Source organism: Chionomys nivalis, chromosome X (genome assembly GCF_950005125.1).
Source record: "Chionomys nivalis chromosome X, mChiNiv1.1, whole genome shotgun sequence".
Lineage (NCBI taxonomy): Eukaryota > Metazoa > Chordata > Mammalia > Rodentia > Cricetidae > Chionomys > Chionomys nivalis.
Window position 1 is genome coordinate 97071013 of NC_080112.1, and position 26930 is coordinate 97097942.

Sequence of the window (26930 nt, forward strand, 5' to 3'; positions counted from 1 at the left end):
ACAAGAGCTAGTTCCAAGACAGGCTCTAAAGCCACAGAGAAACACTGTCGCGAAAAACCAAAAAAAAAAAAAAAAAAAAAAAAAAACTAGAGTTAAAATGATAATTAACCCAATTAAAAAATGGGGCACTGAACTGAACAGAGAATTCTCAACAGAAGAAGTTCAAATGGCCAAAAGATACTTAAGGTCATGCTCAACCTCCTTAGTGTTCAGAGAAATGCAAATCAAAACAACTTTGAGATATCATCTTACACCTGTCAGAATGGCTAAAATCAAAAACACCAAGGATAGTCTTTGCTGGAGAGGTTGTGGAGAAAGGGGTACCCTCATCCATTGCTGGTGGGACTGCAAACTTGTGCAACCAATTTGGAAATCAGTGTGGCGGTTTCTCAGAAAAATTGGGATCAACCTACCCCTGGACCCAGCAATAGCACTCTTGGGAATATACCCAAGAGATGCCCTATCATATGACAAAAACACTTGTTCAACTATGTTCATAGCAGCATTATTTGTAATAGCCAGAACCTGGAAGCAACCTAGATGTCCTTCAATGGAAGAATGGATGAAGAAAGTGTGGAATATATACACATTAGAGTACTACTCTGTGGTAAAAAAAAAAAAACAATGACTTCTTGAATTTTGCATGCAAATGGATGGAAATAGAAAATACTATCCTGAGTGAGGTAACCCAGTCCCAAAAAGAAGATCACGGGATGTACTCACTCATAATTGGTTTCTACCATGGATAGAGGCCACTGAGTCTATAATTTGTGATCCTAAAGAAGCTAAACAAGAGGGTAAACCCAAGGAAAAACATATAGTTATCCTCCTGGCTATGGGAAATAGACAAGATTGCCAGGCAAAAAATTGGAATCTTGGGGGTGGGGTGGGATGGGAGTGAGGGGAGATGGGGAGAGAAAAGTGTGAAGGAGAGGATGAGGGGAACTGAGGGAAACGGGATTATTGGGGATAAAGGAAGGTTGGATAGGGGAGCAGGGAAACTCATATCTTAGTTAAGGGAGCCATCTTAGGGTTGGCAAGAGACTTGAACTTGGAGTGGCTACCAGATGCCCAGGGCAATGTCCCCAGTTAGTTCCTTGGGCACCTGAGTATAGGGAACCTGAAATGAACCCATCCTATAGCCATACTGATGAATATCTTGCATATCACCGTAGAACCTTCATCTAGCGATGGATGGAGATAGAGACAGAGACCCATACTGGAGCACCGGATTGAGCTCCCAAGGTCCTAATGAGGAGCAGAAGGAGGGAGAACATGAACAAGGAAGTCAGGACCACGAGGGGTGCACCCACCCACTGAGACAGTGGGGCCGATCTATTGGGACCTCACCAAGGCCAGCTGGACTGTGACTGAAAAAGCATGGGATAAAACCGGACTCTCTGAACATGGCGGACAATGATAGCTGAGGAGAGGCCAAGGACAATGGCACGGGGTTTTGATCCTACTTCATGTTCTGGCTTTGTGGGAGCCTAGACAGTTTGGATGTTCAACTTCCTAGACCTGGATGGAGGGGGGAGGACCTTGGACTTTCCACAGGGCAGGGAACCCTGACTGCTCTTGGGACTGGAGAGGGAGGAGAAGAGGAGTGGGGGGAGGGGAAGAGGGGCGGGAGGAGGGGGAGGGAAATGGGAGGCGGGGAGGAAGCGGAAAATTTTTTTTTCAATAAAAAAAAGAATAAATCCAATACATTTGCAGGAAAGCAGATGGAATTATCATTATGCATGTTTGCTGTCATGTGTAGAATGTAGATGTATGTATGTAGGTCATGAAAGTAAAAAGAGGAAAATTATAAAGTGATAGATAAGGAAGAAAGTGATAGAAATAATATACTTGTGATATGAAAGGAGAAGGTGAGAATATGTGGGATGGAAGAGAAATGGGTAAAATAAAGTGCATGCACAGGTAAGAATTTTCTGAGAAGGGTTCCAATGTCATGGGAAACAAATAAATGGAATGGCATGAAATTATAGAGCTTCCATTCAGCAAAGGAAATAGTCAGCATGGTAAAGAGACAGCCTACAAAATGGGGAGAAATCTTTGCTAATTATATATCTACCAGGAGATAAACATGTAGCCTCTACAAAGAACTCAAAAATTTAAATGCCAAATTATTTTATACTGCCTCAATCAGTTCCCTGAAATTTTTCATTATTAAACATTGAAAGGTCTCTTAGCTGGTGAGATGATTCAGAAGAAAGAAGTGCTTACTTAACACCAGAGATCCATGTGTTAGAAGGAGAGAAATGATTTCCAGGTTATCTTACCATCACAGGGGCACCATGATGAGTGTGCATGCTCATACACACTCATACACTCACAAATAAAATATGCTCTCGATGAATTTCTGTATAATTCTCAATGAATATTAGTGTATATATTGTATTAATAGTTAAAATTGAGAATACTGAAAATGTAATTAGTAATACATTTAAATAATAAAATCACACAACTACATATATGATGTATATATGGTTTGTCAATATAGGGTTTCTCTGTGTAGCCCTGGCTGTCCTGGAACTCACTCTGTAGTACAGGCTGTCCTCAAACTTGGAGATCTGCTTGCTTCTTTCTCCTGAGTGCTGTGATTAAAGGTGTACACCACCACTGCCAGGCCAGGAATATAATATTTCTGGGCAAAATCTTTTTTCAAAGACAAAACAGACAATGAGAAGATTGCTATTGTTTGTCACTTATAAAAATCTGTTTAATACCTGACTTGTTATAAGATAAACGAATTTGCATATTTGATCCTGCAACCAGTCTTTTGTAATGCATTTTGTTTGAAATATACCAAAATTATAAGTTGTTAAAATTAAAATTGTTTCTAAAATTATGGATCCCATGAAAAGTTCCTGTGGCCTCTAGAGATAACTATAATTACATGCAATAGAATGTTTATGGAAGGTTACACAAGAAAATGGAAAACCTACAATGTCTGATTGGTTAGAAAAACAAAGGATATTTCTCAAAGGACACCCCTTTATGCTGTCTGAATTTTTCACTGGGTTCAAGTTCTTAAATTCAAACATCAAGAATCACAGGCGCCTTCTCCTTATTTTCTTAGTAAAAGCTAAGTTAGTTCAGTAATGATTTTCATTGGAACAAACACATTATGATTATTTGAAGAAAATTATTATTCAGTTGGACATAATTGTTCACATTATAGTTTAACTCTTCTTTATTTGCTTTTCCTTCAATGTTTAATTAATGGTCATTAATTAAGATCTGTAGACATGCCTTTTGTCATTGAAAAGATAGATATCTAATATAGCAAATAGCACTCAAAATAAAAAAAGCACAAAAATTTGTGTAAAAGTCTCAGTGAACTCAGTTTTTAAGCATCCTGTTCTGTGTAAGAGGCATTGACAAGAAGCAATTCAGCACAAAATGTAATAATTCATTACATTTCAAATGGTTTGGATTTTGATCAAGCCTAGAGGAAGCATTGAACAGTCAGAAGAGGCCTTCATGAAGGCCTAAGGGGACAGCTGTCGCTCTGATTTGATGGTCCTTGAGCTATGTGTCCCAACTCTTGACCCACTTTTGCCCCAGCAAAGAAGAAATGTTACTGTTATGAAAGTGAGATGTTAGAAACCTAGATAGATCACTTAAAGGAACATACAAGTCAGGATTCTCTTTTCTAGTGACAAGATACTCAACTTGAGTCATGTTTGAGCAACAGACTCATAATTCTTATGACAATCTCAAAACTGGATCACCAATGATATATAAAGACTTTGAGCAAACCAGCAAAGCCACTCACTCAAATAAGGAAATGGAAATTTTGTTTCCCTTTTTCCTTCACACTCTGTTACCATCAGTTTCATTAAAATTAAAAAAAAATCACTTGACTCAAAAGACTTCAATGATAACCAATTATCTCCAAATAAAAATCCAACCTCCTTAGCATGTCATCTAAGATCTTGAATTATCTGGTCCTTGTTTCTTACTCTGTGTCTCCTCTAACTTATTTGTCTAATTAATTACAATTTTTTTGAAAACTGCACAGATACTACTGTTTTGTGAAGTATTTCTGGATAAGATGATTTGTTGCTTCCTAGATCTTAACTAATCACCAAAATTTTTTGGAAAATAATCTTTTTTTATTCTTTTAAAAAAGAAAAAAACTATCTTTTTACATTTTACATACCATTCCCAGTTCCCACTCCCTCCCCTCCCTCTATCCCCTCCTCCCCTGCCCCACTCTCCATCCACTCCAGAGAGGGAAAGGCACACTGCTCTGGGGAATGTCCAGGGCCCTTCCTAATATATCTAGGCTGATCAAGGTATCCATCCAAAGAGAATGGGTTCCCAAATAGTCAGTAAAAACAGTAGGGATAAATCCTGGTGCCACTACTAGTGGCCCTGCACTCTGCCCCAGCCATACAACTGTTAACCACATTCAGAGGGTCTATGCTGGTTCCTTCCCTGTTCGACTGGTGTTGGTGAGCTCTCATTACCTCAGGTAGACTGTTTCAATGGATGTCCCCATCATAGTCTTGACCTCTTTGCTCATATTCTCACTCTGCCCACTCTTCAACTGGACTTTGGGAGCTCAGCCCAATGCTCCTCTGTGGGTCTCTACCTCTGTATCCATCAGTTAACTGGGTAAAGTTTCTATAGTGACATTTAAGATAGTCATCAATCTGACTACAGGACAAGGCCAGTTCAGGCACCCTCTCCTCTATTGCTTAGGATCTTAGCTGAGGTCATCCTTGTGGATTCCTGGAAATTTCTCTAGTGCCAGGTTTCTTCCTAGCCCCATAATGGCTCCCTCTATCAAGATATCTCTTTCCTTGATCTCCATTTTTGTCCTTCCCCCATCTCTTTTGTTTTGTTTTGTTTTGTTTTTTGAGACAGGGTTTCTCTGTGGCTTTGGAGCCTGTCCTGGAACTAGTTTTGTAGACCAGGCTGGTCTCGAACTCACAGAGATCCACCTGCCTCTGCCTCCCAAGTGCTGGGATTAAAGGCGTGTGCCACCATCGCCCAGCTCCTTCCCCCATCTCTACTATCCTGATTCTTCAATTTCTCCTCCCCTTCTCCTTCATCCCTTCTCTTTCCTTTCTGTCCTCCCTTCTCCCCCCATCCCCATGCTCTCAATTTTGTCAGGTGATCTTGTCTATATTACCTTTCTAGGTGGATCAATATATGTTTTTCTTGGGGTTCACCTTTTTACTAAGTTTCTCTAAGGTCAAGAACTATAGACTTGTTATTTTTGGTTTTACAGCTAGTATCCACTTATGAGTGAGTACATACAATTTTCTGGGTTTGGGTTTCCTCATTCAGGATGTTTTTTTCTAGTTCTATACATTTGCATGGAAATTTCAAGATGTCATTGCTTTTTACTGCTCAGTAGTGCTCTATTGTATAAATGCACCACATTTTCTTTATCCATTCTTCACTTGAGGGGCATCTAGGTTGTTTCCAGTTTCTGGCTACTACAGATAATGCTGCTATGAACATAGTTGAACATGTCCTTGTAGTATGATTGAGCATCCTTTGGGTATATGCCCAAGAGTGGTATAGCTCAGTTCTGAGGTAGGTTGACTCTCAGTTTTCTGAGAAGCTGACATACTGATTTCCAGAATGGTTATACAAGTTTGCATTCCCACCAGCAATGGAGGGGTGTTCCCGTTATTCCACATCCTCTCTAGCATAAGATATCATTGGTGTTTTTGATCTTAGCCATTCTGACTAGTGTAAGATGGTATCTCAGATTCATTTTGATTTGTATTTCCCTGATGGCTAAGGATGTTGAACATTTCCTTAAATATCTTTTGGCCATTTGAGATTCTTCTGTTGAGAATTCTCTGCTTAGTTCTGTACCCCATTTTTAATGGGATGATCTGGAATTTTGATGTCTAATTTCTTGAGATCTTTATTCATTTTGGAGATCAATCTTCTGTCTGATGTGGGGTTGATGAATATCTTTTCACATTTAGTAGGCTGCCTTTTTTGTCTTATTGACTGTGTCCTTTGCTTTACAGAAGCTTCTCAGTTTCAGGAGGTCCCATTTCATTATTGTTGCTCTCAGTGTCTGTGCTACTGGTATTATGTTTAGAAAGTGGTCTCCTGGGTCCATGCATTGAAGGCTGCTTCCTACTTTGTCTTCTGTCATGTTCAGTGTGGTTAGATTTATATTGAGTTCTTTAATCCATTTGGACTTGAGTTTTGTGCACAGGGATAGATATGACTCTATCTATTTGAAATCTTCTACATGTTGACATCTAGTTATGCCAACACCATTTATTGAAGATTTTTCATTTTTTTAATTGTATAATTTTAGCTTTGTTGTCAAATATCAAGTGTTCATAGGTGTGTGAATTAATATCCAGTTCTTCAATTAGATTCCATTTGTTAGTCTCTCTTTTCCTTTTTATTTTATTTATTTAATTTTAAAATTGATTTTATTGAGCTATACATTTTTCTCTGTTCCCCTTCATTCCCCTCCCATCCCTTTCAACACCTCACTACACTGCCTTGTTGTTTCTTTGATGAGTCTTAACTCATCATTGAAATGTTTTTTGAAAGTAATCATTTTTTAAAAAACTTCTGCCAGTCTCTCACTACACCTAACTCATGTAATTTATATTTTTGTATATTTTATACTTGTTTCTACTGTGTCAATATGTGAGTAGTATTATGATTAGAAATGCAACTCACTTTTCTACTAGGCCATGTATTCTCTAGAAGCAGAGACAACATCTTATTTGTATTTGTATTTTATTACCTAATACAATACTTAGTACACAGCAAACTCTTAGTAATTATAGCTAAAGAGTAATGGGATGCATAGTCTTAAGGACAAGAATCTGAAAAAAGAGCGTATGATAGGGCCATGGTACATGGTTTTGTTCCTTAAGATAAAGATTTAGTCAACTAATCATCATAATGTTTCAGCTGAGCTCATGTGTAGTGGCATTTCAATTGTATTTAATAAATAAAGGCTGTCTGAAGATCTGAGAGCAAAACAGTCCCACTGGTCAGCCTTACATATCATTTTATGGTAACACACACCTTTAAGCTCAGTAGCCATAATGACACACACCTTTAATTCCAGTATCCATACTAGTTGTCATAGAAATCTGATGGTGCATGCCTTTAATCCCAGCCCCAGAGAGGAATATAAGATGGGGTGGGGAGACAGATCTCAGACACAGTCTCATTCTGAGATTCTGGGAGGCAGGATCACCATTTCAGACTGAGGTCATGGTAAGACCCAGTGGCTGGCTGTTTTGCTTTTCAGATCTTCAGGTTGAACCCTAATTACTTTTGTATATTGTATACAAATTTTGTATATTGATAAAAATTTGAGATTAATTTTGTTAAAACATACTGTGCGTACATTTCTAATCTTGTTCAGGATATTGTACCTATAAAGCTCATTTAACAATGTAATACAAATTTCTAGTCCTTGAAAATCACTATTATTAACTGTTTAGGCTAATAAAGATATATAGGTTAGTAGTCAATCACCTATTATAATCGAACTTGTAGTCACATTAGATATGTTTTCAAGGTCAAACATAGATATGATTTAGATAGATAGGTCATCTTCAAAAATTTCAGAGATCTACAGAATATGGCATTTAAGATGTTTAAATAACTTAGGTTCCTCTTTTTTATATGACAATGAGACATTTCTGCCCCTGGCAGCACCAATCTGCTTTAGAGAAGGTAATGGTCATTGAAGAAACGACACATGGAGTTAACTTTCTTTGTGGCAAGAAAATGTCCTTGCCTTGACTGCTGACATTATGTGGTCCTATTAGACAAGCAGAACACAAAATATTCTGCTTCACAGAAAAGTCTGTCAAATATGCTAGGCCTGTAGGCTGAAGATGGATGCCCCAATGCTACTGAGGAACTTTGAGTGATTGTCTAGGCAGCCAGGAGATTCTTTTATTTCTCACATTTTTGGAAGTCACTTGTCTGCCCTTCCTGTTTATTCAGTTAGTATTATTTCCTTCTTGGGTCTCTAAGGGAGTTCAAGATTGGATAGCTATAGTTATAGCTTACCAGACACAGAAAGCAAGTTATGACAGAAAATAAATTAGGTATAAGACTTTGAACTCAACAAGATAGGATAGATATAAAATATTTTCTCTGAATTTATCAAATGCAAATGGACTACACATTGTTGATGTATTTATTGCCTGTATATATTGTATATAGTCATTGTACTTACTGTATATAGTTTTCTTATATTAGCTATAGCATTTTTTAGACAAAAAGGGGAAATTTAGCGGCATTTCAATTGTATTTTAATAAATAAAGACTGCCTGAAGATCTGAGAGTAAAACAGTTCTACTGGCCAGCCTTACAGACCAGGTTATGGTAACACACACCTTTAATCCCAGTAGCCACACTACTTGCCATAGAAATCGGGTAATACATACCTTTAATCCCAGCCCTAGAGAGGAATATAAAACGGAATGAGACAACTCACAAACACAGTCTCATTCTGATATTCCAGGAGGTAGGATCACCATTTCAGTCTGAGGTCATGGTAAGAGCCAGTGGCTAGCTCTTTTGCTTTTCGGATCTTCAGGTTGAACCCCAATTTCTCTCTCTGAGTTGTTATTAATTATGTTTCACTCATGGATTTTTCTTAGCAGCTATATATGTTGTTCACTTCCTAATTATTATTCTTTGGTAGAATTTTCCCTTGAGTTAATATATACAACTGTATATCCAATATTTCAAATATAAGATTCCTGAAAGACATTTTAAATATATCATTACCTAAAATAAACTACTAAAGTCTAGTCTTCTTCATTTCACTAATTAGTTACTCTGTCCTTCTAGTTACACAGGCCAAAATATTGAGAATCATTTGTAACTCAACCCCCACCATATTCCTTATTTAATATACAAAACTCTGTTAGTTTTACTGTGGAAGAAAGGGAAGAAAGGTTATAAGAGCCAAAGATTAGAGACTTTGCCATGAGACTGTGTCTTCTAGTAAAATCAAATCTACATCTACAAAGTCTAATCAATGTATCTGATTAAATATTAGATGAACAAGCAAACAGCGATAGGCATACTAATATTACTAGGGGAAAACCTGCCCGCCCTTAACACTACAAAAAGAACTACAGGCAACTAAGAAATTCTGAGACTAGGAGAAATAGTCTTCCTCAGGGAAGAGGACACCAACTGGTTATCCACTACCCAATGGTCAACCCTGAAAACAAACATATAAGTAATATTATTCAGACAGAGCAGGGTATATTTTGCAATATATATATATATATACATATATATATTGCAATATATATATGTTGCAATATATATGTGTGTGTGTATGTATGTGTGTGAGTGTGTGTGTATCTATGTGTATCTATATATATCTATATGTGTACAAATATATATATGTGTGTGTGTGTATGTATGTGTGTGAGTGTGTGTGTATCTATGTGTATCTATATATATCTATATGTGTAAGCTGTGTACATGTCTTATTGTTACATGCATATGCATATATACATATATGCACACAACATATATACACATACGTATACATATGCATGTAACAACAATTAATGGAAAAGGGTCATAAATTTAAAAGCAAGCAAGGAATATATAGGTGGGTTTGGAGAAAGAAAAATGGGGAAATTATTAATTATAATCTCAAAAATAAAAGAAGAAAAATAAAAATAAATGAATAAAAGAGAGTTTTGGAAGGGAGACCATTTTGGTCTAGCTTAGCTTTTTAACATCTAAATACAATAATAATACAAGGTCTGTTTAATTGTTTGAAACTTTGGGTTCACCTTCTTATTTAGTTTCTCTAGGATCACAAATTACAGGCTCAATGTCCTTTGTTTATGGCTATAATCCACTTATGAGTGAGCACATACCATATTCATCTTTTTGGGTCTGGGTTATCTCACTCAGTAAAGTGTTTTCTATTTCCATCCATTTGCATGCACAATTCAAGATGTCATTGTTTTTTTACCGCTGAGTAGAACTCTAAAGTGTATATGTGCCACACCTTCTTCACCCATTCATCTATTGAGGGGCACCTAGGCTGTTTCCAGGTTCTGGCTATTACAAATAGTGCTGCTATGAACATAGTTGAACAAATGCTTTTATAGTATGATTGGGCATCTCTTGGGTATATTCCCAAGAGTGGAATTGCAGGATCCTGAGGTAGGTTGTCCCAGTTTCCTGAGAAACCACCACACTGATTTCCAAAGTGGTTGCACAGGAAGTAGATAAGATCGCGGGGCAAAAGTTAGGAGCACGGGGGTAGGGGTGGGTTGGGGGGAATGGGGGATGGGGAGAGAGAAGGAAGAAGGGGAGGATTGAGGAGTGCTTGGGGGATGGGATGGTTGAGATGGAGGAAGGGTGGATATGGGAGCAGGGAAGAAGATATCATAACTAAGGAAGCCATTTTGGGTTGGCAAGAAACTTGGCTCTAGAGGGGTTCCCAGGTGTCCAAGGGGATTTCCCCAGCTAGGTCCTTTGGCTGCAGTGGAGAGGGAGCCTGAACTGGCCTTCTCCCATAGCCACAGTGATGAATATCTTGCATATCACCATAGAACCTTCATCTGGCGATGGATGGAGATAGAGACAGAGATCCACATTGGATCTTGCTCGTGCTCTCTCCCCTTCTGCTCCTGATTTGGACCTTGAGATTTCAGTCCGGTGCTCCAATGTGGGTCTCTGTCTCTGTCTCCTTTCATCGTCTAGGCAGCTTTTCTTATCTTAAATTATCCTATCTATATTTTGCCTCTGGGCTTTTATTTTTCTGTATTCTATATACTTTTTAACCTTCTTACTCTGTGGCTGGGTAGCTGGCCCCCCTGGTGTCCTGCCCCCTCCTTTTCTTGCTTCTTCTTATTCTCTCCTCTATCTTTCTCTCTCCTCCTATTTATTCTCTCTGCCTGGCAGCCCCACGTATTCTTTCTCATGCATAGCTATTGATCATTCAGCTCTTTATTAGATTAATCAGGTGTTTTAGGCAGACAAAGTAACAAAGCTTTATAGTGTTAAGCAAGTGCAACAGAAAAGAATACAACATATCTTTGCATCATTAAACAAATATTATACAACATAAATGAATGTAACACATCTTAAACTAATATTTTTCAACAATAGGCAGCCAGGTTATTCATTATACTAAGCAGAAGATGAAAAGGAAAAACAAACAAACAAACCAAAAATGTGTTTTATTTTTTCATAATTAATATTTAGTAGAGAGGTTTTGCAAAAGCGTAAGCTATTAAAACCGAACTCTACAATAGCTCCTGTCTTTCTTCAACGGTCCCTCTGCTCCCCAACTGAGACTAATCTATAAGATATTTTCCCACTCTGGGTTGTCCAGTATCATGGTCATATATCTATCTAAAGAGTTCATTATTATACTGAAATTAACTGTTAATTTTCTATGTTTTCTTTCCCAGCTGACTATAATTTTCATGTTGATATGATGGAGGTGGGTCTTGTATTAATCTGTTGCTTTTATTGGTTAATTAATAAAGAAACTGTCTAGGCCCATTTGATAGGCCAACCCTTAGGTGGGTGGAGTAAACAGAACAGAATGCTGGGAGAAAGAAGCCGAGTCAGGGAGTTGCCATGATTCGCCCATCAGACACAGACACAGGTTAAGATCTCCCTGGTAAGCTACACAGATTATTAGAAATGGGTTAGATCAATATGCAAGAGCTAGCCAATAAGAGGCTGGAGCTAATGGGCCAGGCAGTGTTTAAAAGAATACAGTTTCCGTGTAATTATTTCGGGACATAAGCTAGCCATGCGGGCGGCTGGGTGCCAGGGACGCAGCCCCGCCGCTTATATTACATTGATATAAACCATAATTTATTTTGTTCTGATTCCAACATCTGGCCTGGTACTTAGGACATAATGGCATATAAAATTATAAGTGGCTGAATGAATCTTGCCATCTTAAAATCGCTATAATATATACACTGGAACAAGTCAAGGCCTAAGCATCACTTAAGAGAATAAAAGGCCAGTGAGAGGGCTCAGCAAGTAGAGATATTTGTACTAGACCAGAGAATCTGATCTTGATAACCAGATTCTATAATGTGGCAGGACAGAATCAACTCCTGAGAGGTATCTTTCCACTTCCCTTCCATATATGTATTATGGAATATGTGCACCTATATTCACAAACATACACAAACATATACAGAATTAAATAAATCAAGAGAACACACTTTTATATCTAATACATCATAAAATACTAATGATTGTACTTTTCCCCACCAACCCTCAAATCTAATTTCTTGTCTTCATGGTTATTAATCCCATCATACTTAAAATTACTGTTACTCCTAGCATAGAGTAGAAGAAGTACATCTATTTGGGATTTCCTCATAACCATTCTGCACTAAAGTCATATTCTTCCTTCCATTTACTGGCTTGTCATTGCTGATGGGATAGCAATGGACCATCTTTTCCCTAAACAGCATTACAACATTGCTTGTTCTTGTCCCTTACTACCGTGTCTTACTCCAGCCAGTTGCAGTTGCCTTTATCTTAGATCCAGTATTTTCCATGATCTGTTCACTGGACACACTTGCATTTGATGATCTTTTTACACCCACAGTTCCTTCCCTTAGTTTTTCTACCTGATGCTCACTTAGCCTTTGTGTCTTTGTTCATTTAACTTCATCGATGGAGCTTTCCATGATTAAGTCAAATAATCCAATATATGTAAGAGTCCATGTACTGCCTTCATTCATAGCATTTTTATAATTAAATCATGTACCTTTTGCATGGAGAAGAGATGTGTGTGATTTTGTTTAGCAACATATTCCCTGGGCTTGGAACAATTCATCACACAGAAGGAGCCCAAGGTTTTCTTTAACGAATGAATACATATATAGAAAAACAATAACATTTATGTAATACGCATGTTTTTACCTTCTGGGATCCCATTTAATTTGCTTAACAATTACTAAACTCTCACTCAGTGTCAAACACAGTATGTAAGTAGTAATAATATAAACAGAGAACATAGACAGGCTTTCTGCCCTAGTGGAACTTACAGGCTAATTTAATGAAAAGGTAGTTTTTTCTAACACTTTCATTAAGAAAAATATTTTTTCCATATTCAAATAAGGTACTATTTTTGTTCAATATGTTGTTTGAAATTTCTGAATTTATTATGCTTTTTGTCAGGTTTCCTTTCTCTGTCTCAAGGCTTTTTTGCTCTTAAGCTGATTTCATTTTTGGTTACTTCTGGAGGCTTTGTCTCTCTTACCCAGCAGATTAATAATGGTAACAGTAGCAGTTGGATTCATACTGATGGGAGGACCAGTAGAAGAATAGTAAATAATAACAATAAAGACAATGCCAATGGTAAAAATAGCTTTAGTCTACCTAGCATCCCAAAAATCTCCCAGGAACTCTACAAGGTAAACACATACAAATAGGTGTAAACTAAAGGGATTCAGAAATACCATCCTTGGTTACTTAGCAAGTAATCATTAAGAAAAATTTTGCAATCCAATCATAATGACTTTAATTACTGTGCTCCTTGCATTTTCTTTTTTCTGGTTTCTTGGTTCTACTTCAGGCTCTCTCCCTACTAATAGTCTTTATTCTTTCCCTACTAATCAACTTTAATGTTCATGAAAGAGTTTGTGACATGATCTTGTACTCCTTATAAGTGCAAAGGAAAGCAGCAGCTTTTGAGGAAGAAAACATTTTGGATTAGAAAAGTGATTTATGAACTAATCAAAAGAGGATAAATAGGGATCCTGCTAAGGTTAGTTTGAAAATTGTCCTCCTTTGATAAAAATTCTGAGACTTATTGAAGAACATAAGCTAATAACTTCTAGAAAATATCAAAAACCTCATATACCTTCACAGTTTTGCCTGAATGACTTTTATAAATTAGATCAGCAGAACTCTCAAAAGGCTTTACATTAATTTGACTTAAACATTTCAATTATAATGAAGACATTGATTAAGTTTGGCATATAAAAAGGCTCTAAGGCAGAACTCTGGACTAGGTTAGAAAGACATCGTGAAGTGGTAGGATATGGGAGAGAGCAGCACTGCATTGGAAAAAGTCCCCCTATTACCTGCTGCCCAGCAGCATCTGGACTTCTGTTATCTCCCTTACAGAATGAGTAGCTCAGACCATCACATGCTCATCTGGGTATTTATGAGTTGTTTTCCACTCTTGAAACTACTTCCTGGCTTTCATGTGTTACAGCGTCAATAAAAACTTTGGAGTGAGGATATGGCTCATTCGACATAGTGTTTGCCCTGCAGGCATGACGTCCTGGGTTGAAATGCTAAGAGCTAATGTAAAGTCAAGCTTGCAAACCCAGTGCCCCTAATAGGAGATGGGAGGCAGAGAAGGGCTTTCACACCAGATAGCCTGGTATATGCGGCACAACAAGAAACAACAGAGACTCTACTTCAAAACGAGGTGGAAAGACAGAGCTAACACCCATGGTGAGGACTAATGAGCTCCACATGTGTGCCATGGCACAAGTGTACCAGCACACAAGTATATCATACACACACACACACACACACACAATGATAAGTGTATGTGGCTATAATTCTAAGAAAGTATAAATTAACTAGTTTTAAAAAGAAGCCTTAAATAATGAGGTAGGACAAACATATCTTCTTCCTGAAGAGTGTACAAAAATGGTATTGCCTATCTCTCAAATATCTTTCTTAGGCCTTCCCACAAGTCAGGCCTAATAGGCTCCATACTATAATTAGGTATACCTAAATATTCCCAATGTAGTATCAAGTATCATAGAGTCTTGGTAGAGTAAAGATCCTGAGAAAATTTCCCTTAACTTGAGTTAAACTAAGAAAAATTAAGAAGGAAATGCGTGCAAATCAAAGAAGACAAAGGAAGACAAACCTTCTGGATTCAGACAGACATACATATAACTAGCAGTGACTATTCCCAGGTGTAATAGCTCTGGGTTAGGAAGCAGGCCACTGATGTCCAAAAGCTGGATCCATTTTACCTGTGAGGCAACCTCACAACACTTTGTGGTATGTGCTTCCTGATAGGCTAATGACAGGATTTAGTCTTTCTTGTGTTTAAGGTCCTTCTATCATCATGTCTACCTCTAACAATACCTCTCAATATTTTCTAACCTGGTGTCATGGCCTAACTTAGTCATTAAACCTGGGGATATGAGACTCACAATCTTAAGAGTCAGAAATCAGTCTTCAGATTCCATTTCAGTGCCACCTTAGCTGTGTGTCCTAGAAAAGTAAGAGATACTTACTGACTCTTGATATTTTCATTTTAAAAAAAGAAAAAGAAAGCCGACTTTACCAACATTTTGTGATTCTGTCACTGAACGAGATGAAAAATTGGAATAACAGTTATCATTTATTATGAACCAGCTATGCACCAGGACTTATGACGCTTTCACTGTATACATTTAGGGAGATGCCCTCTTCCTGGTAGGGAATACAAAGGGTTTGGCAGCAGAAGCTACTAGTTCAGGCAAGTGTTCAGGAAGGATTTAGCATCCTAGTAGCAATAAGAGAGTGTCAGGAACCATATAACAGCCCCATCCTGTAGGCTTTTATTCAATACCTAGCATCTGCCACAGCATATTTTCACAGCTTGATTTTTTATTACAATATAAAAGACCCATGATGCTGATAGAATTCCAAAGAAAGCACTGAGTCACTTGTCTTAAAATGTGAAGCTAAAAATAAGTCCCATTTTACTTGCTGTGTGGCATCAGGTAGGCTGCAGAACCTCTCCAGTATGAGTTTTCTTTGCATAGTTGGGGGCTCTGATGTTCATAGGATGGCAAAGACTAGAAATGATGTTTTTATGGTAACTAATAAGTCCCAGCTTTCGCATGAACTAAGCTATATATCTCTAGCTCTAAAGATTCAAATGTCAGCTAAATACAGAGAGTTCCCACACATATCAGCAAAATGCAGGTACAAACATCATGCTTGATATTTAGCAATTTGATGAGCTTTGGAAAAATCATGATGAATGGCCGTCTCGCACTGTCATGATTCGAGCAGAGACCTGTAACATAGAGCCCGGGAGCTGCAGTTTGCATTGATCTCCTATAGCAATCATCAGTTGTCCCATACAATTTAGTACTTCATTGTAGCCTGCCCTATACACCATGCAGACAACTCCAAAATTTATATCTCTAGTCCACATTTTCCCCTGGATTCCAGACTCATATATCTAACTGTCTACTCCATGCTCTCCAGAAAGTATCTAGTAGATACCGCAAACAAAACATGCACAATGCAGAATTCTTGAAATTCTCTACAAAATCTGGCTTCTCCCAGTCTTACTCACTTCAGCGCAATCTACTATTGTCCATCCTATTACTAAAACTAAGAAAAAGAAATCATGAATCATCAGAAGAAAGTGTAGCCATTTTTAAACCTGTAAAATTTTTTCAATTTGTATTTTATATATATATTCCTATGCCGTTAGCTCAAACCCCTATCAATAGATGCCATTACTCAGAAATAGTTCACTTGCTCTTCTTGATGGCCTTTTCAGAATTCAGGATCCAAGTACATAACATTGTGCTTCAAGGAAATAGTTCCCCAAACACAGTCTGCTATTTTCCTTTGGTAGCGAGTTACTGGGAATGGAAAGTCAAATCCTGGGCATATGACGCAAGCACTATACCAATGATCTATGCAAGCCCAAGACTATAGTGCAGATTCCTAGAACCTATGTACGAAAAAAAAAAAAAAGCTTGGCATATGGGGCAGTCACATGTAATCCCAACACTCAGGGCCAGAAACAAGGGAATCCCAGGGCAAATTGGCTCTCTAGACTCACTGAGATGGGAGATCTCCAGGTTCATGGGGAAAGCATGCTTGGAGAAATGAAGCAGTGATTGAGAAAGACAAATATGAGGCTCCACACGAATACATGTAAACAAGTATGCAAACATACATGTACACTATAGGCACATATACACAAAAAATATTAAATGCAGTACTTTAATAAGCACAACATTAAACAATAAATATCTATCCACTTGTTCTAAATGTTCTTTTCCCTTTGTACTTTATGTACTTAGTAGTCAGGAGATAAGTTCAATAGAATCGTAAAAATAATTTTATTCATATAATATATAAGTATAAAAATATCAACAAATGTTTCACTTTAGTAGAAATGTATCTATGTAGTTAAAATATGATTTTGAATGCCTTTTTGGGAATAGGATCTCATATACCAAGCTATCCTCAAACTTGCTATGTAGCTAAAGATGCTCCCAAGTGCTGGGATTACAAACTCATGTCACCATGCCTGATTTATACAGTATAGAAAATTAAACTCAGGACATTGGGCATGCTAGGCAAATAGTCTACCAAATGAACTATATTCTTAGCTCAGCAAAATACCTTTTTATCAGGAAAAATTAGAAAAGTATTTCTTTCTCATACAACTACTATGGCAGGGTTAATGCTGAGTCTATGACATCTTAATCATTACAAATGGGCAAATCATTCAGGAGACTGTTCCAGACACATGTGAACATATTAGTATTCCTGTTCTGTCTCTTGCCACAAGAGAGTCAGAGCTATCACAGAGTATAGATAAGTTCTGATGTAAAAGAGCCAAACAAACTAAATGACTATTATATTTCAGACACACAAGTAGATGCCCAAAATAGGTAAGAAGATCCAAGTGGTGTGGCTCAGAAAGGAATCAACTTTCTTTCCCTACAGACCTGTGCCCATACAGCTCATCACTTAGGCTAGTGCATCTGGCAGTTGCCAGCTGCTCCACCAGATCCCCACCGGAACATGGTGCCAAATCAAAGAGACACTTCAGCTATAAAGTACTCTTGATACAAAGAAATGATTTATAGATTCAAACTGATGGATTATCTTCCTATCTGACAGCCAAAAGAGGACATGTAACTGCCTTTATAAACCACTAGGGATGAATCATAATGACATACGGAATTGCTAGATAGGAAAGGGCCAGTCTCCTCTGCACGCTTGTCCTCGGAACTAATTTCCACCTCAGCTTTCTTTCAGCAGCCTGTGCTCTTGGCTCGCATATCATTAAAATGTCCTTGCTGGCTGCAAAACCTCATTTCTATGGACAACAATATTTTCTCTGACCATCTTAATTGAAAAATTATTTCACATGATTGCGTCTCCTTGGATGAAATAATTCGTCTCTAAACACTTCCTTATGAAGCACTTTGCTTGAGTTTTGCCTAGCTCCCAGTTAACTTCTTTGTCTTCAAAATGCATCCGCTGTAACTGCAGCACTCCAACAATAATGACCATTTGTATTAGACTATTTGTTGGACTCCTCTCCTGTGGTAAAATTGTTACAAAGTCACCTTTTCAAGCTTTCCGGGAATGATAACGATGATAATGATAATAGTAATTTTAAGAATATCACTGCAAGTTACCTGTTAATTCCCAAACACAATTGTCTGTCTTTCTCATATTATTTTCTTCATAATAACATGGCAAAAATATTAGAATTTTCAATAAAAGATAAAATCCTGAGTTTCCACAAAGTAAATTAATTCTTTCAAACTGACACAACTATTATTAGATTCTGTGTTTGGATCATAGTTTTCTGGTTCTGAAACAAGGACTATGGAGCAAATCAAGGTATATACACACCGACGTGTGTGTGTATGTGTGTGTGTGTATCCATCCACTGGTCTTTTATTACAGGCAAATCCTTTGCTTTATAAAGTTACCTCTGTGTGCATGTGTTTAAAAGTATTTCCTCTAGATATTTTGCTCACCAAATGGATTTTTCTTTCTCCTTAGAAAAGCACCCATTCTCGTCACATCACAGCACATTATCATGAGCTCTGATCATCGAGCAAGTAGAAGGGGCTTAGGCTTTGTGAAGACCACAGCCACCTGAGGTTTTATTGCAAAACCATCAGTTAGTTAGTTGCTATGGAAAACTGCGAAATTTTTTCTCTGAATTTCATTTGCTATGTCTATAAATTAAAAGCAACATAGCATGCCTTACATGTTCTTTTTTATGATGAGCTCATGTACAAAAGCACATAGCAAAAAAACAAAAAGCACATGGCCATCCGTATAAATCCATAATTATATGTTGAATCTAAGTGTTAGGGCGAATCTCTAGAGAGCAGCAAATTTTGGAGTATTTGAAAGTAATTGCAAAGAGAAATCTAAACAAAGGAGAACTCTACGGTAATTATAAATTATCATCAGACAGAGCCAAGAAGATTTGCCCTTAGGAGAAAGAAACAGGTGACTATAAGACAAGTCTGTGGAGGTCTCACAAATTACAAGAGTACAAAGAGCATAGAGAGCATGGAGCAGGCAAAAAGGGAGGGAGGCAAATCATTAGTGACATTTACTTAACATGGTTATATTCAGAAGCTCTCTAGGTGGCATACAAGAGAGTGCTTAAAGAGAACATTTCAAACAAATGTAGAATGAAGTGCTAACTCCACTGCTTATGGGGGATAATGCCATAGACAAGTAGCTTACACTCTCTTAACTCCTCATTTCCATTGTTAAACTAGCGAAAAATTTCAGCAATGCTGAAAGGTTGTGAGTTCTGAATACGTGTGATGTATAATGTCTGACCCCATAAATGGGAGTCCTCTGAGTAACTCCTCCACTCTACCAGATCTAGTTCATGGCCAGTCTCCTTCCATACAAAACCCCAGCTCTCTGTTTTACAGGGGGGGTCACTTGATACATTATTTTCTGCTTGCTCAAGCTAATGCTTTTAATTTAGGCAAAACACTGTAAATGAAATTCATAAATAAACCCAGTGGACTTAAGAAAATCGATTTCTGTGGCTATCACAGTCTACATACCTTAGAATGAAAATGCAAACCCCTTCTTAAACACCCTACTCTACCTCTTACTTGATGTCAGAGCAGCCAGCCAGGAGAATCATCGCAAACCCCTGGTGCTAGATAGAAGACTGCCATTAGAACTGAACTGTCGAGGATTAGGTACATTTGCCAGATCCTGCCGTTGTGTTCCCTAACGTGTTCACCCCACCTCTAATCTGTGATCCTGCATAGCTGCTTGTGAAATCAGCCCATAGGAATGAGTATGGTCATAGCATCTTGTTTTAGAGAGGAGCAAGCCTGCTTTTCTGCTGATGGGATAGTTCACAGTGTTCCTTTATCTCCCTGCAGGGCATAGAAACATTACATAAACATATCCTTAGACAGAAACTGGTGATCTCTTTGACCCTGGTTGTCACCATCAGGGTTAATAGTTTCATGTCATAGGTTAGAACACAGTGAAGGAAATATGGAGAGAACAGAGGGATACAATAAGAATGATGAAGAAGAAAAGGGGTAAATCACTCTTGAACCTGACACCTGAAGCCCCGCCTTTCTATAATTCTAATCAGGTTATTTTTTTTCCTAGTCCCTCAAGATCAGCAATATGGTTGACCTTGTTTCTAAAGGGAAGAAGCAACCACCTGCAGACAAGGAATTGTGACACTCTGAAAAAGGCTCCCACAGGTCCAATGAGTTGCCAGAATTTCCCACTATTAGTCATGCCTGTAAGTTACAGAATTGAAATATCTATTAACCCGCAAATATGCTGGTTGAGAAGAAAAAGATTGTTGGTTTTTATCAGTCGCAAACTGCTAAGTTCACTCTGGTACTAGAGTAGTGGCAACACAAAGCAAGGATGGGCTAGACATGAGACAGAACATCAGAACACTTTTACAAGCACATAAGTCAGGGCAACACCATCCAGGATATGCTGTGAGCCAGCAAAGGCTAGCGTTACTCAGAATGGGAGAGGATGTTTAAAAGGAAAGGCAAGGGAGTTGGTACAAGCCAGTCTGGGTCCTAAGATTTCTGTACCTGCGCCTGTGCAAAAGAACCATCAGCTCTGAAATGCACAGTCAGTCCTGTGAAAGTTCCTTTAATGCAGCCAAGAACTATTGACTGCTGAGGTCTTTCCTCATTAAATCACTGAAAAGGTACAAATGAGATCCATTTTTGTGTGATAAGCAGGACACACACATTCAGATCATGTCAATTGGCTGCTCAGACAGAATGTGAAGGAGAGAGAACAAATGTCAATGATTTGTTTCTGTAGGTGCTTCTCATCACACTGCTTCAGGGTAACCTAAGGTCGATATTTTATCCCTGGGCCTTTTCATTCATCTCTAACAGTCGAGACCAAGATGCTTCATCATCTAAAGTGCCCTTTTCTATAAGGTGATCACTTTGTTAATATTCCTCCTGTACATGTTTATGTTAATATTCCTCCTGTACATGTTTAAAGTGGGCCCCTTCACTCTCCAGTTGGATTAACCAGTCTATTGGATGCCATGAGTGGAGTAGTTACGGAGTACTATTCTCAGCTTGCCTATTGCATTCTCTCCAACATTCTCTAGGATTTAAAAGCTGCCCCCCATCCACTACTAGAGATGGAAATAAATTCTGAACCGGCCAGATAGTGGCTTGCTTAAAAGTCATACTGAGCATGCCAGATATGGTAAAACACTCCTTTGATCTTAGCACTCTGGAGGAAGAGATAGGTGAATCTCTGTGAGCTTAAAGCCAGCATAATCTACATAGTAAGTCCCATGCCACTTAGGGCTACGTAAGTGAGACTATTTCTAAAGCAAAATGAAACAAAATAAAGTCCTACTGGACAACATTGCTTAAGGCAAGACCACAAATGAACAATTACTAAATGCAATTTTGCCCACAGTCATGATTTATGTGGTCCATCGAGTGCATTGCAACCCATGGATTTCCACATAAAAATATAGACTTCTAGGATTTCTTGAAAATAACTTCAAACAATTCAGCATAGTGGACCCTACTCTCATTTGACAGCAGTGAGAAATGGCGGGATGTTACAATTTGCTACTCCCTATGGCCTGGGACAGTCTATGTCACTATATGTGTGTGTGTGTGTGTGTGTGTGTGTGTATGTGTGTGTGTGTGACTTGTCTGAATCCTAGAAACATTTGACAATTGATTGGAAGGCTAATCATTGTTTGGGTTCAGCCATCCAACTACTTTTCCTTGTATTGATTATTTGCATATTCACCAGAGAACTGGTTAATAGGGTTTGTTTCCTAAATGGCTAATGCTCATTTCTAAAAGGCTGCACAAAAGCATTTGTTTATGAATGATTCACCAGCTGAGGAAGTCTGTTCATGCTAGATTTCGCCTTTTGTTCATTTACAGAAGTTTCAGTAATTTATGTCTCTCTGAAACCTTCTTAGGGCAGACCTCTTCTCACCCCAGGGACCTTATTCCATTATCTCGCTCATCTTCTCTCAATCCTTCCCTATGTCTTCCATTATCACCTGATCTGCATTTTCACCTTCTAGGAACCAAATCTCCTGCCTTGTCTGATTACTTCAACTACTCCTCTTCACAAATTCAAGGTGAGAATAAAGGGGGAAAATGCTACAAAATAGCAAACAGTCACCTAAAATAGGCCTTGGGAAATAAAACTATTAGCTGTAGGCATATTGAGCAAATGACCTAAACTTGCAATTATGTATATTTTCTGTTCTGTCTTATTACTTATTCATATGGACATTCAAAGGAAATAAAAATAAATTTACAATAATGTTCTATAAGTACGATATGATTTGTATAATAAATGTGTTGCAAGGAGATGCATTTAAGACAAATCCAATTTCATACAATAAGAAAGCTATTTGAGGAAATATTATTGAAAATGTTTCATATAGGAAATCATTTCATTATCAAAGATTAACTTTCTAACTTATCATTTTTTAATATTTGGACCTTTTTAAAACTTGATATACTTAAATTAACCAGCACTTAACATTTGTTTTATTGAAGACACTTTTCTTAGATTCGTAAATTTTAAAAGAACATTTGGGAAACACCTTTTTAAAATTGATAATTTTATAAAACACATATGCTTGTAACACACTATCTTACCTTAATCTACATGATTTTATAATTAACAAATACTGTTATTTCCATATTAAAATTGCTCCCCCATGTTTTTATGCTACTAGATTCTAAACAAATATGATTAGTATTTAATGTGATGCCAGCCTTGGATTTTGAACGATGAGAATTAAATCATTGTAATTGCTCTGATAATGCTAAAATGCACAAGGCACCTAATACTACAAAAAAGAATCAGTTTTCATATAGCAACTCAAGCTTTTCCATGTAGAAGCTATCTTTTTTTCTACATCAAAAATAGCATTTAAACTCTTTAAGTAAATATGAATATTTCTATCTTCTCATATGACTGATTATCACTGATTGACAGTGATTTTTTTTTTCTGGCTCTCGGCTCATTCTTTGATGTGTTGTACACAGTTAGTAAATTTGAAGTGAATGCATAACTGCTTTCATTGATTGAGGCTGCTGTGTCCAGATACTTCCTTGCCGTGTTTCTCTTGGTAACCAACCACCTGAGTAGTCAATGAAAGGAAATGATTTGGGAACTGTGAGAATGTATTTGTATGATGTATGTACAAGGAAATCAAATATATTTTGACCTTTTTTTTTGGAATCCACCATTCTCTCTTCCTGTGTTTTTTCAAACCATTCCTGCTCCTTGAAAAGCATAAAAGAGAATTGCCTCAAAAAAAAAAAAAAGGTAATTTGTGCAAGTGATGTACAAAATTAAAATCTTGTGGAAGAGTCTGGGAATCTGGCTGAAAGATTCTCATATTACCCTTCCTGGGTCCTTCCACTTGACTCTGAGACATATTAACTTTTGAGAACCTCTGCATGGTAACCAATGAAATATTAAACCCATAGTTCAATTATTCAGAAATTTGGCACTTGTAAATTAAAGTGATATAAATGACCAAAATAAGTAACCCTAGCTTTGTTTTTACAGGATCTGGACAGAAACTAAAGACACAAATTGTTCTCACCAAAATCCATTAGATGAGACTGTAAAGGAGGCTTGGTTCTTGGTTTATTATAGTTTAGCTTAGAACCAAGCCAAATACTAAAATGTCATAAAGCTTAATAAACGATTACCAAACACAAGAGTTAGTATGAATCTGATAAGAATCTGTGGTTGTGGTCAAAGTGACCATGCCTTCTGCATGGTCAGGTCACTTATTAATGATATGCCTGCAATTGAATCTTCTGCCATGAATGTGTCATGGAAGTTTGCTTCACATTGAAGAACTCAGAAACTAATCAAAAGCAGATCTTTGCTACTTAGGATTAGTCTAAAACAGTAGTTACATTAAAAACCCATACAGAGAAAGAACACGCATTTCTAATTCAAAGAATTACTTGAGTTTTTACAGAAGGTGTTCTGCAAATTGAATATGAGAAATAAAATGGTCATTACTTAAGATAGAATATGAACTAGTGGATTGAAACTTGGGGATCAAAAATTTACCTGAACATAGGAGTTACATGTCTGAATACAGAGATTATCAAGACATCTGATTTTAATACTATTCATAAAAGATCAGGCAAAGATAAACAAAAGTAGTTGATTAAAAAATACCATTAGCAAGTATATGTCTTAGTCAAGTAGATGATACCAACATTAGGTAATTTAGGAGGTAATGATCAATTACATTACTCTTAAGTCAATTAGTGAAAATTCTGAATGCCAAGTCCTTAATGCTACAAAATCCAAAACTTATTGAGTACCAAGATGATACCACAAAAAGTTCACATCTGACATCATATAATAGATCATAAGAAAGTACTATCTAAAATAACTGACATGTTATCTATATTTAAATTGATATAAAATAAATATATTTATTAAAAATAACCAGTAATATTTACATAAAACATATTAATATAGTACAAATACATTTTATATTTATACCCACATCTCATCTCCAAGCTGTGTCATCATTTATATCTAAGTTTTTCAAAAATTAATAATAATCAGAACTATAAGTCACTTCTGGTCCTAAGAATTTTAGGTAAGGACCGTCTAACAGGTAAATAAACCAAGATTTGCAGATGAATAAAGAAAATTAAGTTTTGTCGCACCATCTCTTGGCATGTGAGAAATATTATAATAGTTTTAGATTCCATATGTTGCTGAAAATTAATTACTAAAATATTTGTCAGGTAAGAATATTCTGAGTTTGTCTCTTATACTCCCATGAATTCTTACTTATTTGTTCTCACTTTTACTCGGAGTTTCTTTATCAAAGAATCCTAACTTATAATGAATTGTGTGTAAATGCAATTCAACAAATTTCATTCCAAAATACCAACAGAACCTCAATTTAAAGACAGCCTTCACCTAGATGGGGATTCTACACATCATTCCAGCATATCTCTTCAGAGTTCTACACTGGCAATCAATGGCAGGTTGAAGAATTAAGAATGTTTCATAACCGCAGAGAACACACAGGCAGCCAAAGAGCCTTTGACCTCCAATCGCATGTTCCAATGTATCTTTAATTCAGTGCAACTTATTAAAAGTGATGTTTCCAACAGCTTGATCTGCTGTCAATTCTAAATTCACAGAAAGTTGTCTTGTCTCTTTAAATATAACTCTTCCCCATCAAACTAAATCATAATTAACTTGCATTTGTCACACTTTGGTAGAAACAGCTCCTACCTGTAACTTTCAGTTCTGTTGTTCGTCTTACAAGTTTTCCTTCATATTTAAGTTCACATGTGTAATTTCCTCCATCTTCTTCTTGAACTTCCTGAATGAGAAGAGCATTTCCCTTCTGTATTATGATGCTTCTCCACATTTTTGGCTTGCATTCCTGCAGGGAAAATATTTGTAAGTAAGTTAGAAATGAATATTCGCACTGCTAAGTCTTAGAATTGGCACGGTAAAATTACATTGTTCCACATAGTCTTTCAAATGTGTAACTATGAAGATTAAATAATGTCCAAGTAAGTATTGTGTCCAGTTCAAATATCATTAGTTACAACATCAAGAGCCAATTTACAAACCCGATTCCAAAAGCAAAAGAACTTCAGAGGTTCTAAGCAAAAACAGAAAAGCATACACGCTCCCAAAATACAAGAGTCACATAGAGTAATATTAGGAGCTGCTACACATTACTTTAATGTCTTGCTATTTTTTTAAACTGATATGGGTGTTTCCTAAGAGTCTTAAGGGACTATGGTTCATTTGGCCATGTACCATACTTGATGGGAATATGAAATATCACTTAACATTTATAACAGGCTCTTACATTAGTAGTGATGTTTGTAAGTATTTCATTAAATATTTTCTGTTGTAAAACTAAAATGAGAAAAAGAAAAAAAACTAAAATGAAAACACACATAAACCTTAATATTTATATCTCCAAATCTTCTTCCTTGTGGTCAAAAGTTGTAGGAGAGAATCTAAAAAACTAGAACTCATTATTTCCTCAGAAATTAAAGGAAATGTAGGTATTCTTTGCAATAGTAACATCACAGAGAAATCAACAGGATTTCCTTAGAAATAAAAGGAAATGAAGACATACTTTCCAATAGTAACAGCATAGAGAAATCAATAACTTACTGGGTGAAATTATTGATACATTATGAGAGAAGAAAATTTTATTTTGAAACAAATTGTCATTTTCTTCTAATGGGGAGGTGGAGGAGTCTTGCTATTACTTCGGACTTTCCAAGAAAAGAAGGCACAATACTTTCCCATGAGGGACAAACACGTGGCAACCAAGTATATAAGACTTTTCAGGCAAGAAAAGTCTTTGGTTTGGGATTTTCTTAAACGACTTTTATATATTGTTCCAGTTCTCTCTGCTACCAACTGGAAATTTTCAACCAAATTGTTAGTCAGACATTGTAGAAAGCAAGAAGAGAAGCACAGTGGCCAGCTATAAAGCAATACTGAACAGTTCAGATAAAATTACTTTGTCCTCTACATTCTGACTCTGTCAGTTGAGACAACAATAAAATTGATTACCAAGCAGATTATGTGGACAATAGTCGAAAGTACTTTCCCATTTCACCCAGTGTGGTGTATGT

The 26930-nt window shown here is 37.0% G+C and overlaps 1 protein-coding gene across 1 annotated transcript in view; it reads right to left on the reverse strand.

Moving 5' to 3' along the window:
• The window catches only part of Il1rapl2 (interleukin 1 receptor accessory protein like 2), a gene marked incomplete at its 5' end in the record, with an annotated part of 592881 nt that overhangs the window by 506923 nt on the left and 59028 nt on the right, over positions 1-26930 (reverse strand). The window contains one exon of the mRNA XM_057760716.1: positions 25555-25708. Coding sequence (XP_057616699.1) covers positions 25555-25708 — 154 coding nt within the window. The remainder of the gene's footprint in view (positions 1-25554; positions 25709-26930) is intronic.